At 50.9% G+C, this 17955-nt stretch overlaps 6 protein-coding genes across 6 annotated transcripts; 5 read left to right on the forward strand and 1 right to left on the reverse strand.

The window, feature by feature from the left end:
• Positions 1-959: 959 nt before the first annotated feature.
• N7446_001501 (uncharacterized protein) lies at positions 960-3116 on the forward strand (the record flags this gene model as incomplete). The annotated part of the gene is made up of 4 exons (XM_058510250.1): positions 960-1232; positions 1281-1479; positions 1528-2633; positions 2660-3116. Exons 1-4 carry the CDS (start codon positions 1201-1203, stop codon positions 3114-3116), a joined length of 1794 nt encoding a protein of 597 aa, XP_058375786.1. The 5' UTR covers positions 960-1200.
• A 374-nt stretch (positions 3117-3490) lies between these two features.
• N7446_001502 (uncharacterized protein) lies at positions 3491-6277 on the forward strand (the record flags this gene model as incomplete). Its single annotated transcript, XM_058510251.1, has 5 exons — positions 3491-3734; positions 3824-4767; positions 4816-5623; positions 5678-5827; positions 5880-6277. 5 exons carry the CDS (start codon positions 3491-3493, stop codon positions 6275-6277), a joined length of 2544 nt encoding a protein of 847 aa, XP_058375787.1.
• A 1132-nt stretch (positions 6278-7409) lies between these two features.
• N7446_001503 (karyopherin beta) lies at positions 7410-10272 on the forward strand (the record flags this gene model as incomplete). Its single annotated transcript, XM_058510252.1, has 4 exons — positions 7410-7449; positions 7552-7610; positions 7704-8510; positions 8569-10272. The coding sequence occupies 4 exons, from the start codon at positions 7410-7412 to the stop codon at positions 10270-10272; spliced, it is 2610 nt and encodes an 869-aa protein (XP_058375788.1).
• A 1421-nt stretch (positions 10273-11693) lies between these two features.
• Positions 11694-12425, forward strand: N7446_001504 (40S ribosomal protein uS8; the record flags this gene model as incomplete). The annotated part of the gene is made up of 3 exons (XM_058510253.1): positions 11694-11826; positions 12106-12175; positions 12236-12425. 3 exons carry the CDS (start codon positions 11694-11696, stop codon positions 12423-12425), a joined length of 393 nt encoding a protein of 130 aa, XP_058375789.1.
• A 295-nt stretch (positions 12426-12720) lies between these two features.
• N7446_001505 (uncharacterized protein) lies at positions 12721-13988 on the forward strand (the record flags this gene model as incomplete). Its single annotated transcript, XM_058510254.1, has 4 exons — positions 12721-12772; positions 12824-13149; positions 13244-13834; positions 13901-13988. Exons 1-4 carry the CDS (start codon positions 12737-12739, stop codon positions 13986-13988), a joined length of 1041 nt encoding a protein of 346 aa, XP_058375790.1. The 5' UTR covers positions 12721-12736.
• Positions 13989-14177: 189 nt separating this feature from the next.
• N7446_001506 (uncharacterized protein) lies at positions 14178-17927 on the reverse strand (the record flags this gene model as incomplete). Its single annotated transcript, XM_058510255.1, has 3 exons — positions 14178-15744; positions 15788-16699; positions 16750-17927. The coding sequence occupies 3 exons, from the start codon at positions 17925-17927 to the stop codon at positions 14178-14180; spliced, it is 3657 nt and encodes a 1218-aa protein (XP_058375791.1).
• Between the last annotated feature and the right edge of the window lie 28 nt (positions 17928-17955).

A 17955-nucleotide genomic window follows, 5' to 3' on the forward strand; every position in this document is an offset into this window, starting at 1 on the left:
CAGTTTCATAGTTGCTTTTTCCTTGCTAGAAATATTAACTTCCAGCCAATCGCATATTTTATTGGGTTGTTTATTCTTTCTTGGCTTAATATGAAACTGACAGATCAACAGTAATCTCAGGAACCGCCGGGGTGGAGTACAAGGCGAACACATCCCTGACCCTGTGAGCCTATGAGTGCAGTTAGTTCAATTAAGTTAGCTACTATTAGCTGCAGTAGTTTCCTCTAGTGTGTCCAATAAGAGTATCTAAACCGTTGTACGCCAATCACGTCGTTTCGGCACTTCAGCTCCCTATGTGATATGTTTCGTTCCCAGTTTCCAAGCTAGGAGTTCCTGTTTATTTCTAGAATAACTTGTTTGGAAGAAGCTAGAGGGGGGTTTCTCTAATTCTCACTGTAAAATAAATTAATTGTGTGCACCTTGCGTGGGGAACGGCGAAATTCGGTTCGGATGGATAATAGGCAAGCCACCGTGATAATCTTCGCTCAATTCCCTATTTTGACGGGCATATTCCATACCAATTTGCCCTCAAAGTTGGTTGACTGCACTAGTTCGCTCCACCCCTCATCACCGCAATTTGTGTGATCGGCGAAAGTCATCATCCCCGCGCCGATCCCTCGAAAACCTCGCCTCTTCATGTCTCAACGTCTCTCCAACATACCTCGTTTGACTCCTTCCACTCCTTCCACTACTTTCACTCCTTTCCGCCGCTTCAACTTTCCTCTAGTTCCTCTCTCTCTCTCATCTCTCGTAGCGCCGGGTCCCTACACAGTACTCGGCGCTTGCATCTTCACCTCCGATTGGCCATCCTTGTCGCCCTGCACTGCGCCTGGGAAATTGTCCCATCGCGGCTCCCGCCTAGCTATGGCATGCTCCAATCACACCTGAAACGTCGTTATTCTTAGACCTGTCAAGCCTGAGACAGGTACCGCCTGGTGTTGCCTTGGGTCTGGACTAGTCTTACCGACTAGTTCTTAGTGTTATTGTTATATGAACTCGTGTTTGCGACTCGACTTCTGCCTTTCTCCATTGTCTTTTGTCTTGCATTTGCGTGTACAGCACTGGGTGTTTGTGTTTTAGCATTTGTTTTCCTTTTGTTCTGCATTGTTGTGCCTGTTCTCTCTTTGATTTATCTTTCTTTTCTACTTCCTATCTTCAGCTCTGTTAGCGATCTCTTTTCTTCTCTTTTCTTATATTGCGATGATCTCTACCACCCTCATGACTTTCTTGCTGTGAGTGTGTCCAATGCCAATTGCAACTTCATTACTGACTCAATCTAGGATTACCAAACCCGAGGTCCGGTCGGTCAAACTGCTCGGATCGTGGGATAATTTCTCCAAGCAATATGTGATGGAAAGAGACAAGCGAGTTGGGCCGGGCCACTGGAAAGGATGCCATACTTTTACGGATATCATTGGCGACGGGCCTGACCAATGGCGAACCGGTGGCCTCAAGATGGGAGGCACCTACTGGTACTATGTGAGTCTTACTGACCATATCTATCAGATGATGAGCTAATAAAAACAGTACTTACTGGACGATGACATTGAGTATTACAACGAAAGAGAACCTGCCACTACACAATGTCCCCTGCTTCCCGGGCAACCGGTGAATGTACTGAATGTGCCCATCATCCTACCCGATAGTCGGTCTCATGGACGCTCGGGAAGCAACAGCTCCCAAAAGGCCGAATACCGAACGATGAATCCAGAGGACAAATTCATGAACCCGCGCAAGCCGCCGCCGCAGCCTCAGCCGTTGCGTCTTCAGACGTCCACGTCCGTGCGTCGCCAACCGAGTCCGGCGCTGGCTTCCACCTCTCCAATTGCGGGCATGGTTCACAGGAGTAAATCCCAGCCGAACAGTGCCACTCGCAGAAGCCACAGCTCGAAGGACTCGCGTTCCATGTCTCCCCCGAGAGCACGGGCTCTTCGCGCTGCTTTGGGACAACCCAATGGGACGGAGCACCGAACGCCAGAGGCATGGAAATCAGCCAATGCTTCAAATGAGTCTGTTGAGACTCGCCGCAATGTCCCTGGGATCAAGGTCAACGCTGGAATTGCAATTCCCTCCTCCGCGAACTCGCCTAACAAACCCGGGTCCTCTACCATCCAAAGTCGTCGCGCGTTGAGAACCGGCGAAAATGCAGCCTCGGGTCGCCTTCTCACTGTGCAGACACGCCCTGAGCACCATGGACACGGTCCTCCTCGCGCGAATGGCAAAAATGCGGCCTACGATGAGTCTCGTGCTATCAGAGAGGCCTTGGAGGATATCGCAAACTCCAGTGACTTGCCAACGCCAACCAAACCATTCGCCAAGAAGGAAAAGAGGCTTCCCACGCTCCCCAACTCTCCATCCTCCGTGATGGATGAAGCCGTCCGTGCCATCGACGAAAGAGACAAAGCGATGGACGCGGAGGTCCTGCGCAGCCACTTCTCCAGCATGACAATGACAGACGATTCCATCCACTCCCGCTTCATCCCAGAACGCAGCCGATTTTCCGAATGGAGCACCGATACCGAAGCCGACGACTACAACACACCAGAATCAATGGTTTCAACTTCGTTCAATCAGGACTGCAACTACGAAACCGAAGCCTCAGATGACAGGTGGAAAACCCCCGAACTTTCCCAGTCCGGCGACGCAGCAACAAACACAGACCCGAACACCCCCACCTGACAGTCCACTCCAAACCCTCCTCTCCAAACTCAGCCTCTGGCGACCTCCCCTGGAACGGCCCTCTGCCCCACCTCACAGTCTCCTTGTCCTCCCCCAGCATCGACGGCTCAGGACTGGGTATCGAAGGAATGGACGAAGTGGAAAGTAACCCGAAGCGCCACGCCGCCCTCTTCAGCGCTCTTGAATCAATGCAGGCACTCGCTATGTCCCGCAGCCCCAATGCCTCCCCCATCCTCTTACCGCAGGTCCTGCGTGATTCTGTTTCTGAGAGGAAACTCTCTGGCGAGCGGAGACACAGTGATCAGGCTGAGTCTACTCGTTCTCGGCGCAGTAATGCAGACTTTCAGGGTGGTAATGCTACCATGCAAGAGTTGATGGATGAGCTCAGTTATCTGAAGAATATGATTCAGTCTGAGATGGATGGCACTCCTTTCTGATGGATTACTGCCTATACTTTTACATGTACTTTAGTCGCTCGTTTTGTATTCTTATTCTTGTCCGGTGCTGGTCGCCGGAGCAATTACTGCATACATGTATCATTTATCTATCTGTTTAAGAGATGAAATTCCATGAAAGCGAACAATTCAAGAAAAGTGATTGTTCTCACTTAAGAAGACCATCAATAAGTAACAGAAGAGTTCGGAGTACAAAAGCGAAGTCCCATACAAACATCCTCCAAACACCACACACGCGCCAAGAATCCCTGTATCCACCACCCGTCAACAGCTTCAACCAAGACCAAATCAGCCATTCCTACTTGACCGCAAATCAAGAATGGGCTGAATCTAGTCCAGCCTCTAGACAAAAAGCAATGGCAGAAGAGGGCCCCCAACTAACACCCGTCGGAGAAAAATCTCTACCAGCAAAATGCAAAGCCGGCGCCGTGGCATACTGTCCAACAATGGACCTGATCGCGCTAGCGACTGAAGACGAGGAACTACGCGTCTTCCGACTAAACGGGCAACGCGTATTCGGGGGTTCATTTGGTGGTGATCCGTACCTTGGCGAGGACGAGGAGGATGGAGAGATTCGAGGGATGGCGTGGAAGGGGAATGGTACGTGTGCATTCGTTCAATCAGGCCATGCAAATCTATTCTAGTTTTCCATCCCATTGAAAAAATCAAATACTAATATCCCACCCCAGGTCGTCTACTCGCCGTCGCCTGCGGAGATGGCTCACTCCGCATTATCAGCTCGTACAGCGGCAAGACAGTGCACCACTACCGCACCTACCAGCACCAGCACGCCGGCGAAGAAGCAGCAGACTCAACCGAGCAGAAGTCGCTGCCCAAGGCAACATGTCTAGGCTGGGGCGTGAATTTCACTGATAGCAAAGCCGCCCAGAGACATCTGCACGAGTCCGCCGGTCATATCTCCGTCGATGACCTCCTCGCCCCGGGAATCCATCCCTCTAAGGCGGCTGCTGTGCTCAAGGCTGATTTACCGCGGGAGCTTGCGCTTCTGGATGTCGAGAGCTCATTGCCTAAATTGAGTACGCTTCCTGCGACGGGGGGTGAGGATGATGTTTTTAGTTCGCGGGCGTCGCTTGATGCTATTTTTCACTCGGCTAGGGATACCAATGATTCTGTTGATGTCCTTTCTGTTGGGTTTGATGATGGGAGTGTTCATCTGCGGATCTTTGATTGTTTTGAGATTGGTTCGTTCCCTGTTGGGAGGACGCCTGGTGTTGCTGGCTCTTGTCCGGTTTTGAGGCACGCTTCTCATCCGTTGAGTTCTACGCATGCGTTGTTGGCGTCGGCTGTTGATGGTGATGGTGAAACGAGGACTCTTGAGCTTGTTACGTTGGATCTACGTTTCATTACCAAGTCTGGGAGATATTTGTCTCTGCTGGCTTCGAAGACTACACAACTTCAGAATTTGCTGCGTTATGTTGGGCAGGTGCAGCGACAGATTGAGCTGGAGTGGAAGAACGCGCAGGAACTTCCTGCGCGGTTCTTGCGCAGTGTTAATGAGGACTTGCAGGAGAAGTGTCAGTGTGATTTTATCACTGCTATCTACCATCTTGTTGTTACTGGTCATTGCTATGGGCCGATGAAGGAGTTCCTCGTTGATATTGTCGGAGAGAGGGTATGTGAGCCTTGGAATATGTGAGAGCGTTGGCTAATGAGCGATTAGGGACACAAGCGATGGGAAAAGGCCGTTGGGGGCGGTTACGAGAACATCCGCCGATTGACGCACGAGTGCCTTCTGCCCGCTCTCGAGCGCAGCCAGGTACTTCTCAGTCGACTGGTTGGACTATCCAAATTCCACAAGCTCAGTGATGTCCTCGGACTGGACACGCCTAAGCTAAACGCCATTGTGGAAACACTCGACTGCCTACACCTCCTCGCCCACCGAATCCTCATCCTCACCAACGAAGAACTTGATCAATTCGGTGCTTTCTCCAGATGGCTCCGCCACGAAATCAACATCCTCAACAGCGAGCCTCTATCGCAGACTCTAGAGGAACTGCAAGACAAAAGGGATCTGTTTGACGTCCCTCCCACTGTCAAATACATCACTGGTGCATTGACAAAGAGTGCTCTGCGTAACTTCATCCGCCAACTCCCCATGATGGGACCTCCTCCCCCGTCTTCTGATAAGTGGCTTCCTCTGCCGGACGGCCATGACAGCTCCTTCTACGACGCTTTCAAGTCTCTTCTTCAACAACAGCGAGTGGCCCAGGACAAAGGCGGCGACGGTACATCAGTCGATGCACCTAAACTCAACGATCTCACCAGGCGTTTGGGTGTCCAGTTCGAAAAAGTCTTCGGGGAGATCGCCTTGACACAACGGAGAGGTATCCTACATCGCTCACCCATCACACTTCACTCCGATTGTGATCAGGGAGTTATCGATCTTGCTGTCTGTTACGAAGACTGTGAGGAAGGACATCCCTGCTCTATATACGTTGCGACCAGGTCAAAAACGTCAAAGTACCAAGGTTCGTCCCTACCCCTTCCCTAACTTAACCATATACTTACACTTCCAACCCCAGCCTACATCTACCGAGTAGTCCTCGACTCAATCGGCGGCGTCAGCTCAACAAGAAGCACATCAATCGCAACCCTCGACCTGGAAGAAGGAACCATCCGCCAACTGCAATTCGTGGCTGACCACACCTTAATGATCCTCTGGACAAACAGCAGTAAGTTCTCTCGACCTTGAATCCACGGATCTAAGTCTAATAATTGAAACAGGAGGATCCTCCCACCTCCTAAACTTCCCCTTCCAACCCTTATCGGCACATTCAAACCCACCACCCTTAATCCTCGACTACATAGAGAGCGAAGCCACACCAGCCTCTCTGAAACCTTCCGTGCCAGCTACGAAACTCGATCTGTCGGACTCGTCTCCTCATGCGGAGGTGCTGAAACATGTCTTTGCTTCTACGGGACCGAAAGCGAACCCTGTTTGTATTGATGTTAATGGAAGGAAGGGAAGGCGTGCTGTTTGTGCTTTGTATGGAGATGCTATGCGGTATGAGGTTTTGGATTTGGACGCTGCTATTGATGAGGAGGAAGTGGATGAGGAGGGAGAAGGAGGAGAGAGAGAGGAGATGGGGAGTGAGGAGGAGGAAGTTGATACTGAAAATTAGCATTTGTAGTGTGGAATTTGTTTAGATTATAGCTATTCAACGATACCTCTTGTTGGAGTATGTACTTGCTAGCTGGGAGGGCTTGGTGACTGGGATTACTGTGCGACCAGACACAAAATCAGTATTTCAAGGACAAGCACTCTCTATAAAGAATTTCCATTTTAAGCTATCACGTCACTGCAATATCATTAGTCTCAGACCGATACAGGTGAACAGTGCGCGCCACATATATATAGTGGGGTATAGGGGCTTTATGTGATATTGTCGAATTCACCACCATTGTAACTCGGCCGTGATGCAATTAATTTGCAGGGTATCGAGATATACCCAAGGGTTGCTGATTATGACATATAATTTTCTCTTTGTCTCCGGGTCTGCTCTGTCACAATGTGGCTAGCGTTAGGCCCTTATCTAGTCTCACTCCCTGCATATATAGTGCGTCGATCAATGAGGCACACACAAGATAATTAAAGAAAAAAAAAAAGCCCGTAAATCGAACTTGATATTATTAGAGCACCAACTGCAAGCAATACAGAGCTATCCTTTGTTATTATTCCAGAGGCTTCTGTTTGGATATTTTCACCCCACTGGTGGACTCGGTCGCTGGGGCCACAGATGTCTCTAAGGAGAAAAATCAAAACAAGCAAGCTGGAGGGGCTGCCCCTCCATGGAAGGCCTCCAACACACCAGTCAGTAGAAAATACTCAATAGAGCTATTGATATGAGAATAGCTTTGTACAGAGTACAAATATAGCCATCGTCTTAACTATACAAAAAGCCGGGGCTTGAGTCTAAATCACGTGACATCTGACTAAACCCCGCACCCAATCAGGTAGAACTTCACCTCTCCTTGGAATCGCCTTTTTTTGTCTCTTCACTTTCTTCACTATTTTTCTTGTACTCCAGATTTCCTTGTTTGAAACCTGGGCGTGCACTCAGGCACCTTTTCTCTCTGCTGTCGCGGAAAGACCTATAGTGCATGCCGCCTCATATCCACAAAGGCACCCGTCCCTTCCTCCCACTCAACTCCCACATTTCTTCTTCCCCCCCCATCCAGGACTTGGGCGTGATTTCGACTTCCTGCCCTATCTTTCTTTCCTGTTTTTCTCATCTTTAATACTTTTTGCACACCATGGATGCTCGTCAGGTGTTGCAGAGCACCCTCGCGCCAGGTAAGACCCCCAGCTCCATCGCAGATTCGGCCTTCGAGTCGCGCTGCGTGATGAAGAATTTTTTTTAAGAGCTCCCCTTGCTAACCGTGATTCTCCTTGAAGATGCGGCCGAGCGTACCAATGCCGAACAACAACTCGCCCACGCGGCGGAGGTCGACTTCGTACGTTTTCCTATCTCCCCGTTGTCTCCCATCTCCCTGCGATGCGAATGATCCCTTCCCCGGACCCGAATGCTAATATTCCCGATTCCATAGGCCGTCTATCTTATCACCCTCGGTCAGGAGCTGGCCAACGAGAGCAGCCCAGCTCACATTCGTGTCGCTGCCGGTATTGCCCTGAAGAACGCCTTCACTTTCCGGGACCAGGCCAAGCTGCGCGAGGTGCAGCTCCGCTGGGTCCAGCAGATTAACCCCGAAACCAAGACACAGGTTAAGGAGCTCGCGCTCAAGACTCTTCATTCACCAGACGCCCGCGCCGGAAATGCCGCCGCCACACTTATCGTCTCGATTGCCGCCATCGAGTTGCCCCGGAATGAGTGGACGGAGCTGATGAACATCCTCGTCCAGAACGTGGCGAGCGGAAACGACGCCCTCAAGCAGTCTTCTTTGACTGCCATCGGTTACATTTGCGAGTCTCAAGATCCCGATCTCCGCGCGAGCCTCACAGCACACTCTAATGCCATCCTCACTGCCGTTGTTCAGGGTGCCCGGCGCGAGGAGCCAAACATGGATGTCCGTTATGCCGCTATTGCTGCCCTCAGTGATGCTGTGGACTTTGTGCGGACCAACATGGACAACGAGGGAGAGCGCAACTACATTATGCAGGTTGTGTGCGAGGCCACCCAGGCGGATGAGGTTCGTGTCCAGGCTGGTGCCTTTGGCTGCTTGAACCGTATCATGGGTTCCTACTACGAGAAGATGCGCTTCTACATGGAGAAAGCTCTGTTCGGCCTGAGCATCATGGGCATGAAGAGCGAGGAGGAGGAAGTCTCCAAGCTTGCTATTGAGTTCTGGTGCACTGTCTGCGAGGAGGAGATTGCCATCGAGGACGACAACGCTGAGGTATGTGTTTTCTGATAAAAGGATGAGTGCAATTGATAGAATATTGACCTTTTTGTAGGCCCAGCAAGAGGGTATTGAGGCTCGTCCTTTCTTCGGCTTTGCTCGCGTGGCCACCCGCGAGGTTGTTCCCGTTCTTCTGCAAGCTATGTGCCGACAGGACGAGGACGCTGGTGACGACGAGTACAACGTGTCTCGTGCCGCCTACCAGGCTCTCCAGCTCTACGCCCAATGTGTCCAGGGCGATGTCATTCAGCCCGTCGTGACTTTTGTCGAGGAGAACATCCGCAACGAGGATTGGCGCCGCCGTGACGCCGCCGTCGCTGCTTTCGGTGCCATCATGGAGGGCCCTGAGCCCAGTGTTTTGGAGCCTCTGATTAAGCAGGCTCTCTCTGTCCTGCTTGGCATGATGCAGGATGACTCCATTTCCGTCCGCGACTCCACTGCTTACGCCCTGGGTCGTGTGTGCGACTGCTGCCCCGAGGTCCTGGACCCCGAGGTTCACCTCCAGCCCCTTATCTCTTGCCTTTTCAACGGCCTTGCCAACTCCCCTAAGATTGCCAGCTCTTGCTGCTGGGCTCTTATGAACGTCGCAGACCGCTTTGCCGGTGACGCTGGCTCGCAGACTAACCCTCTGTCGAAGCACTTTGAGGACAGTGTGAAGTCCCTACTCACAGTCACCGAGCGCCAGGATGCTGACAACCAGCTCCGTACCGCTGGATACGAGGTTCTCAACTCCTTTGTTCTCAACTCCGCAAATGACAGCCTGCCTATGGTTGCCACTCTCTCAGATGTTATCATCCAGCGTCTTGAGCACACTATCCCCATGCAGCAGCAGGTTGTCAGCACCGAGGACCGCATTCTTCTTGAGGAGATGCAGACTAGTTTGATCAGTGTTATTCTGGCCATCGTCCAGCGCTTTGAGGTTGAGATCAAGCCCCAGGCCGACCGTATCATGAGCATTTTGCTCCAGGTTCTCCAGACCCTTGGTCCCAAGTCAAGCGTGCCGGATGTTGTCTTTGCTACCGTTGGTGCTATTGCCAGCGCCCTTGAGGATGACTTTATCAAGTACATGGACTCTTTCAGCCCCTTCCTGTACAATGCCCTCGGCAACCAAGACGAGCCCGGTCTCTGCGCCATGGCCATTGGCCTGGTTAGTGACATCGTTCGTGCCTTGAACGAGAAGGTCCTGCCTTACTGCGACTCCTTCATGAACCTTCTGCTCAAGACCCTCCAGACTACGACCAACCAACTGAAGCCTGCTATCCTTGAGACCTTCGGTGATATCGCTCAGGCTATTGGAACCAACTTCGACACCTACTTGGCTGTCGTTGGCCAGGTTCTCCAGCAGGCTTCCAGCGTCACCACCAGCTCTGACCTCCCCTACGATATGGTGGACTACATTGTCTCCCTCCGTGAGGGTATCATGGATGCTTGGGGTGGTATCCTTCTTTCCTACAAGGGCACTCCTTCCATCACTCAGCTGCAGCCTTTCATCGAGTCCATCTTCCAGCTCCTTCACATCATCTCCACAGAGAGCAACCGCAGTGAGGGTCTGATGCGCTCTGCTATGGGTGTCATTGGTGATCTTGCCGATGCCTTCCCTAACGGTGAGCTCGCTGCTTACTTCCGCAACGACTGGGTCACTGCCCTCGTGCGCGAGACTCGCACAACTAGAGCTTACAGTGAGCGGACCATCGAGACCGCCCGCTGGGCTCGCGAGCAGGTCAAGCGCCAGATCAACATGAGCACTGGCATGGCTTAAGCTTCTCAATGCACCTCAGCATATTGATCAAGGCGTTTAGCACAGCTTCACCTCCTGGCTGACCATGCCACCATGCCACTCGGCTCGGAAGTGTTGTTGAAAAGTGACAGGTCCTTTGACGCGGTACTACGGCATCCTGAGGCCCCGCCTCTCGGTGTCGGTGTCCGCGGAGAAGTTGCCTGCACGCTCGACGCTGGCATACGTGAGCTGTTCGCTATCTCACTCCCAGAATTCCCCCTCCCCCTTCCCAGCACAGGATATCTTCTTATCCACACCCCTTGGTCCTGAACTCTGTTTCCCCTGACCCTTTGCTGGTGCTACTCCCCTGATGACACACGTGCGAATGAAAGCCAATTTCCCCTTCCCCCATTTGCCCTAGGCCCTGTCCAATTTCTCTTCTTGATACAACCCTTTTCACCCTCCCCGTCCTCTTTCTACTTTGTTTTTAATTAGACAAGACCCCACCCCGTCGCATCTTATAGCATTGCGAATCATGTAGCCCAAGATTCATGTACTTCCCTCACCAATTCCCCAATTCCTGCCCCCCGCAATCATGTATCCCCTCCCAATCATGTCACCCCTCCAGAAACGAGTCATCGTCATGAAAAAGCTGTCCCCGAGTACCTCTCTTCCTTCCTCGTATACTCTCCAGCCTCTCTCCAACCCATGCTCCCATGCTGGAAAATTATGTATAGAATAATCCGTCTGTGGATTTACCCATGGATGGCTTAAGTTAATGGTTGTGCTAATGAATTAGTAGTAGAAGTAGTTGTTTTGTATGGTTGTCGCAGTTCTGTGTCTCGTGTAATATTTTACTGGAATTGACGGAGTCTCAACGGGCTTGTATCATGTATACTTTCCAAATTGAACCTCAGTCATAGTCAAGTGGTGGAGCACAGTATGTTGAAATGAAGTTTAGACTTGTAGACCTAAGAGGTATGTTGAAGCCTGAGGCAGAAGTCTCAAGTTATCACCACGTGACAAGCCAAAGATAAGGGCTATCGCGCGACTAACCCTACAGGCGCACGACCCGAAAACCAAAGTTCGACGATTTCTTCACTCTCCTCATCACCCAACGGACAGTCTTTCGAGGTATGTACCAACCCCCCCAACAACAGCCTCTCAGCTAGTCTGGAAGTTGCAATCATTGCTTCTGGATCTGCTTTCTTGAGAATTACAGATGGTTCCAGTGGTAGACCAGGAAAGATGATACGCATCTCCCAAATCGGCACGGGCTGAAGAACTCCTTGCAATGCATAAGGGGCACTCTTTGCGCTCGAGGACTACTGGTGGCTGACTTAGTTTGCAATATGAAAACTCGCCTACGGGTGGGGTTTTCTGTTGCGTTTTCATCGAACAGATACCTCATAATCTTTCTTTAATTTTTTCGATTTGAGAATCTCGATTCCTACACCGCCACAATGGTCAAGACTTCCGTCCTCAACGATGCGCTCAACGCCATGAACAACGCCGAGAAGGCTGGCAAGCGCCAGGTCCTCATCCGTCCTTCCTCCAAGGTCATCGTCAAGTTCCTTGCTGTCATGCAGAAGCACGGTACGTTTACATTAAATTTTTGTCGTCTTTCTCTTTCCTCTTTCGTCTTTTGCTTTCTTTTCATGTCATGTCTTTTCTTTTGTGCCACTGGAGGATTTCATGTCATCCGGCTTGATAACTAGGCGGCCGGTCTCAACAACCTACGACGTCTGCCTTTTAAGTAGCCGGTATATTGATCTGTCGAAGATCTTACACGTTTTCAAAGCGCTGTTATGGCTTTTTTTTCAGTATTTGACGACTTTTAAATCTTCGCAACATACTGACATCTTTTCTTTTCAGGCTACATTGGCGAGTTCGAGGAGGTCGATGACCACCGCTCCGGCAAGATCGTCATCCAGCTGAACGGCCGGTACGTACATCATCTCATCATCAACCGTCAACAAACGTGAATGCTAACTACCTCCTCCAGCCTCAACAAGTGTGGTGTCATCAACCCCCGCTACCCCGTCCAGCTCCGTGACCTCGAGAAGTGGGCTACCCAGCTCCTTCCCTCCCGTCAGTTCGGCTACGTCGTCCTGACCACCTCCGCTGGTATCATGGACCACGAGGAGGCCCGCCGCAAGCACGTTGCTGGCAAGCTCCTCGGCTTCTTCTACTAGATGGAGTCTTAAAAAAAGAATTGAAAAAGTTCTTGCTTTGACTGGTTTTGCATGGCGTGGTTTTACTGGGATCTTGGGAATGTAATCTGGTAGCTGTGGATATTATACCCCCATTCAGCTGTTTATTAGTTTGCAGAGTACATGGTGCGCTCGTATTTCCAATGCTACGTGATTCCGGTCTGCCTTCGATCCTTTGTAGAGAGTAAATATCTGGGCCGAGGTAGGAATTCACCGCCTTGGTCGGTTGATGTATTCTGCCCTACCCCCGCAAGATTGTTGTCAATAGTTGATCGTTCAAGAACTCGGTCAAAATGCCTTTGGATACGATCTACCTGACCCGTCATGGTGTATGTACTGTCCAATTCATCACTATATAGTCCTCAAACTAACCCCTGCAGCACCGCCTCAACTGGACCATCGACTTCCGCACCGGCACCTACAAAGCCCAATTCCCTACGCCGACAGGAAACCCAGCAGACCCAGCGCTGACCTCACATGGCGTTCGGCAGTCGCACGAGCTGGCAGAACATATTGCTGCTCCTCAATTTCACCCCAAACCATTCCGTGTCTATTCGAGTCCCTTCTACCGCTGTCTGCAGACGATCCAGCCCTCCGTCGAAGAACTGAAGAGGATATCCGCCGAGTCTAGACATGGCCAGCAGAATGCCCCCGGTTTGATTGACCGGCATGCGGATTTGGATGTTAGGATTGAGAATGGATTGGGGTGAGTATATATCCTCTATACCACGGCTTCTCCTTCTACTCTCCTTCTATAAACAACACATCTACCCAAGCAATATAAACTAACCAACAACCAGAGAATGGTTCGGCGCAACAAACTTCTTCGACCACCCCTCCCACCCAACTCCCAAAGAAATGAGCCTCCACTTTCCAACCCTCATCCCAGAAACAAGTCTCCAAAACTACACACCACTCCTAATCCCCTCCAGACGCGGCGAGACAATCGGCCAACTCCACAACCGCGTCGCGACAGTCCTGCAGGGTATAATCACCGACATCGACGCTGACATCACAGCTGTGGAGGCACATTTACCCCCAGACCAGCGGACCAGCAAGTCCGTCTTGATCTGCGCGCATGCAGCCCCACTTATTGCCATGGGTCGTGCGTTGACGGGTCATATGCCTGATGACAGTTCTGAAGAGGATTTTAATGTATTCACTGCTGGCTTGAGTACGTTTAAGAGGCGGGGGACTTCGACTGCTGTTGCTGAGGGTAGACGATTACGACCAGAGGGTGAGGGTGAAAGTCCTCTTGCTGAAGGCACGAAGTTTGTTCGTGCCTCGGGGGCTGTTCCATGTTGGAAGAATGGAAATGGTGTTGGGGGAGGGTGGGATTGTGTTTCGAACGGGGATTGTAGCTTTTTGAGTACGGGTGCTGAACGTGGATGGTGAGTTTTATCCTGGTTCTTTTGTTTGCTTTGTCTTGATTTTGATACTAATAATCTATTTGACAGGCATTTCAATGGTGAGGAGTCTTTTGATACTGGTCCTATGGCTCCGGCTTCTGAGCCAGCGCCGAGTAAGACTGGTACGAAGTTATGAGCACTGAAACGGTGACCAACGTACAGGTCAGTCTTGTTGATTCTACACTATACCATTTCCTATAGCTAGGAACTTATATATAGATCATATACAATCAACACAAGCAGCATATTACCTGACTACACATATGAACAGATGAACATACATACAACAATGTAGAATCTATCCAAAAACCCCCATACTCAAGACTCAACCCATCCTCCCACCCGTAATCAATCCCAACCAACTCCTTCCCCCATTCCCATCTCCATACCTAGCCAACTCATACAAACACCCCCACCCCTCCCGATCAGGCTGCGTCTCAGCGGTAAACCCATACTCCAAAATATCCCTCTTATCCCACTCCCCAGGTTGCTCAATATAATCCCCCTTCGAAGTCCCCTCCAATTCACACATCCTCTTAGCTCCCGCGTCTCGCAGGATACGTATAACATCCGGGAAAAGCCTATATGCTTCTGCCGCACGCGACGGCGGACCTTGATTCTCATCATAGACCAGATCCGCCTCGAGGGCTTTGGTACGTGCTATGCCGGCTTTGTATGATGCCAGTCTGCGCATGTGTGCGCGACGAGTTATTTCTGCCGAGTGGAGGGCTTGGTCGAGGGGCGTCCAGCGTTCGGATTTGGAGGTGGAGTTGGATCTAGGGTTGGAGGGATTATTGATGGATTTTATGAGGCCGAGGGTGAGGAGGAGGGATGTTGTTTGTGGTTTGCCGCGGGATGCGGCTGCGAAGAGGGTTGCGTTGCTGTTTGGGTTGAGGAGGTAGTGCGTTTTATAGGCTTGTTGGATGTCTGGGTTGAGGTGGAGAAGGAATCGTTGGATTAGGTCGTGGCTGTCTTGGTCGGTTAGGACGACGTTGTTGGCGATTGAATAGAAGATGTCTCGTCCTTGGTCTTTGGGTATGAGGGGGTCGGCGCCCTTTTCCAGGAGGAAGCGGCCTCGCCGGATGGGATTGAGGTTTGTTTCTAGGGCTATTGACAAGGGGGTTTCGCCTCGGCGTGTTTTTGCGTTTATATTTGCTGGAAGAGAGTGATCGAGGAGGACATTGCATGCGGTTTCGAATTCATCTTCCGGGTGGTAAATTGTCGACAATAGATGGAGTGGAGTTTCTTCTTCGAAGCGGTTGATAATGTCGATATTTGGCATGGCGTTGACTATTTTCTGTAGAGTCGGGATGTACGAATTTGGATAGTCCAGACGCGGTCCGATGATGGACACCCATGAATGTAAAACTGTATTCCCAGCTGACAGGATCGATTCACTTAGATCAGCTCCTGAGTCTAGCAATGCACATATCATACCGCCATCCCAGACTCCTGGATCGGCGGCTGCTGCGATGGGTGTCAGAGAAGGATATCCCTTGTCTTTGGCATTTAGGTCTGCTCCAGCATCGACCAAGACTTTGACTAAATCTATCATTTGTGACAGATGGTTCTCCCAAGTCCCGTGGCGAATCCAATAATGCCAATGATGAGGTAGGTAGCCATGTCGATCGGGGAAGTATTTGGTGATACCGTGCAAGGTGTTTCGTTTCATCGAGTCGAACAGAGTACCATCCGCGCTGTGGGATGTCAGATATTTGGCTATAGTTGTCTCTCCAAAGTATGCTGCTAACGCAAGTGGAGTTGTTGATGAATCTTGGCCATGGTATACTGCATTGACGTTGGCACCGAGCGAGATGAGAGCATCCATGGCTGTCATATTGCGGAAGAAGCATGCCCAATGGGATGGTGTGCCGTGAGGAAGTTCAAACGGACTGATCTGTTAGTTTGAGGTTCAGACGAAGAATCAAAACATACTAATGAAGGATCTGGATCTTCTCTGGGAATCCACCGCTATTCTCCTTGATCACAGGCTCCATGACCGCGTTCACATCTGCTCCTTTCTCAGCCATCCGCTTTGCAATTTGGTGGATTGAAGCTTCGGGAACCATAAACAGCCAATGCAGAGGAGTGATCTTCTGCCGGGTTGTACAGGATGCACTTGCTCCATGGTCAAGCAGGACCTCTATCACTTTCGCATGGCCTGCCTGGAACGCCTTGTACAATGGCGTCTCGGAATTCTCATTCTCCATGTCCACTTCCATTTGCGCATCCAGTAAGCTCTGCACCGCATCAACAGACCCAAAAGCAGCAGCAGCATGCAGTATCGTGTTGCCTTTGCGGTCAACGACATCTCCTCTCTTCGACTTCCATTCTAACACCTTGTTCCCGGCAATTGCAGCTTTAACATCGTTCTTCCCCAAGAATGCATCTGAACAGAATCCCCCATGAATCCTAAACTGGTCTTTCGCCTCTTCCACCCGCTTGACAAGCCGGCCAGGTTTCGCAAAGAAATACCCTTCAGAAACAGCCTGCAGCATCCACTCATCCAAGACATCCTGAGTAAACTCCAGTGTTTGTCCATGTGCTTCCATAATCTGCATATACACAGCCCGAGCAGGCGAGTGACCCGCTTTTGCTGCGTCGCCTAGATAGCCCAGCATACGATCAAGATACGCTGGCTTCTGTCCGGTGATTGTTTGTGCTATTCCAAAGAGAACATCCCCTGCAAATGGAGGTGCATTGCCTTCCTTGCTGAGCGCGTGTTGTTCTTCGAGCTCTATGCGGATGCTCTCGTCCAGTCGGTACCAGAAGAGCGGGCCTTTGTTGTAGATTGGGTCAATGATGCCAACATGGGTCGTCGTAGAGTTTGATTGGATTGAGGAAAGCCTGGAATCATAGGTTAGCGAATGAACCGAGGCAAGGAGGAATGAACATACCAAGATGCGTATGCTGGCGTATCTGTTTTGAGAAGAGCTGAACTTGGAAGTGGTCGGGCTCGAGGATCCTCGGATAGCAGGCTCAGTACTGCATTGCGCAGTTGTTTGCGTATAGAGGAGGGTATGTCCTTCCGATCGTTGAGTGATGTGGAGATCTGATCAGAGCTCTTGTCGAAGTCGCTATCCAGAACTGGAGCATCTCCATCCTTTGTAAAAATCGACAATAGCACCATCCCGAAGCTATACGCGTCAAACCTGAACATCAACTCCGGCGAGAACCCTCCAAATCTCGAGACATCCCCATTCAACACCTCAGGTGCTAACCAAGCCGGCGTCCCCCGGTAATCATCCAATGTAAATCTCCCCTCGGGAGCCTCTAGATCAACACAGACCCCAAAATCACTCAGCTTAGCCTGGAAAGGCATGTTATCACTCGGACCGGCAAAGACAAGCACATTATCCGGCTTGACATCTCCATGCACAATCTTGAGATTGTGTAAGGCCTCCAAACCATTCGCTACACCTAATGCAAGCTGATATCTCACTCCCACGTCCCTTTGCTCAGCAGCGAGAAGAAAATCGCCCAAAGGCATGATCGCCGCTTCCATGAACAACACAGGAACAGCGAGATCCGCAAAGGGGAAATCGAACCCCCAGGCTAGAAGACTGGTAATGTTGGGATGCGCGCGTAAAATTGGGTTGCATAGTGATAGAAGCTCAAGCTCCAACGTCTTCAGCTGGAGGCGATAGTCCGTGCTCGCTGCGAAACGTTGTTCAGCTCGGCTTGATAGCGGGACGTTAACCCGTTTGATGACTTCTCCTTCGAAGATGGGGTCTTTGAAGACGGTGAACTGTGCACCGGAGCCGATCTTGGTCGCCCGGGCGGAGAGATTTACTGCTTTCAGGAGACGGGGGCCGTGGATACCCGTTTGGGAGAGGATGGTGGTGAATTGGGAGAGAGTGCTGAGGACCGGAGCTGAACCGTTGCGGGTTGCGGTTATGGCGGACTCTAGAGGGTCGATCCATGATGAATCGGAGGATAGGTTTAGGCTTTCAAGGTCGAGTTCTTCGATGTCGGTGGAGTTGGACCAGGGTTGGATGGAGGGGGAGAGATCATCTCCGTCTATGGAGTAGTAGTTGTCGTCGAGGGTGTTGAGAATATCGTCGTATTCTGACATTTTCCTTCGATTTACAAGGCAATGAAAT

The sequence above is a fragment of the Penicillium canescens genome (assembly GCF_028828765.1).
Source record: "Penicillium canescens strain IBT 15451 chromosome Unknown utg000002l_segment0_segment0, whole genome shotgun sequence".
Lineage (NCBI taxonomy): Eukaryota > Fungi > Ascomycota > Eurotiomycetes > Eurotiales > Aspergillaceae > Penicillium > Penicillium canescens.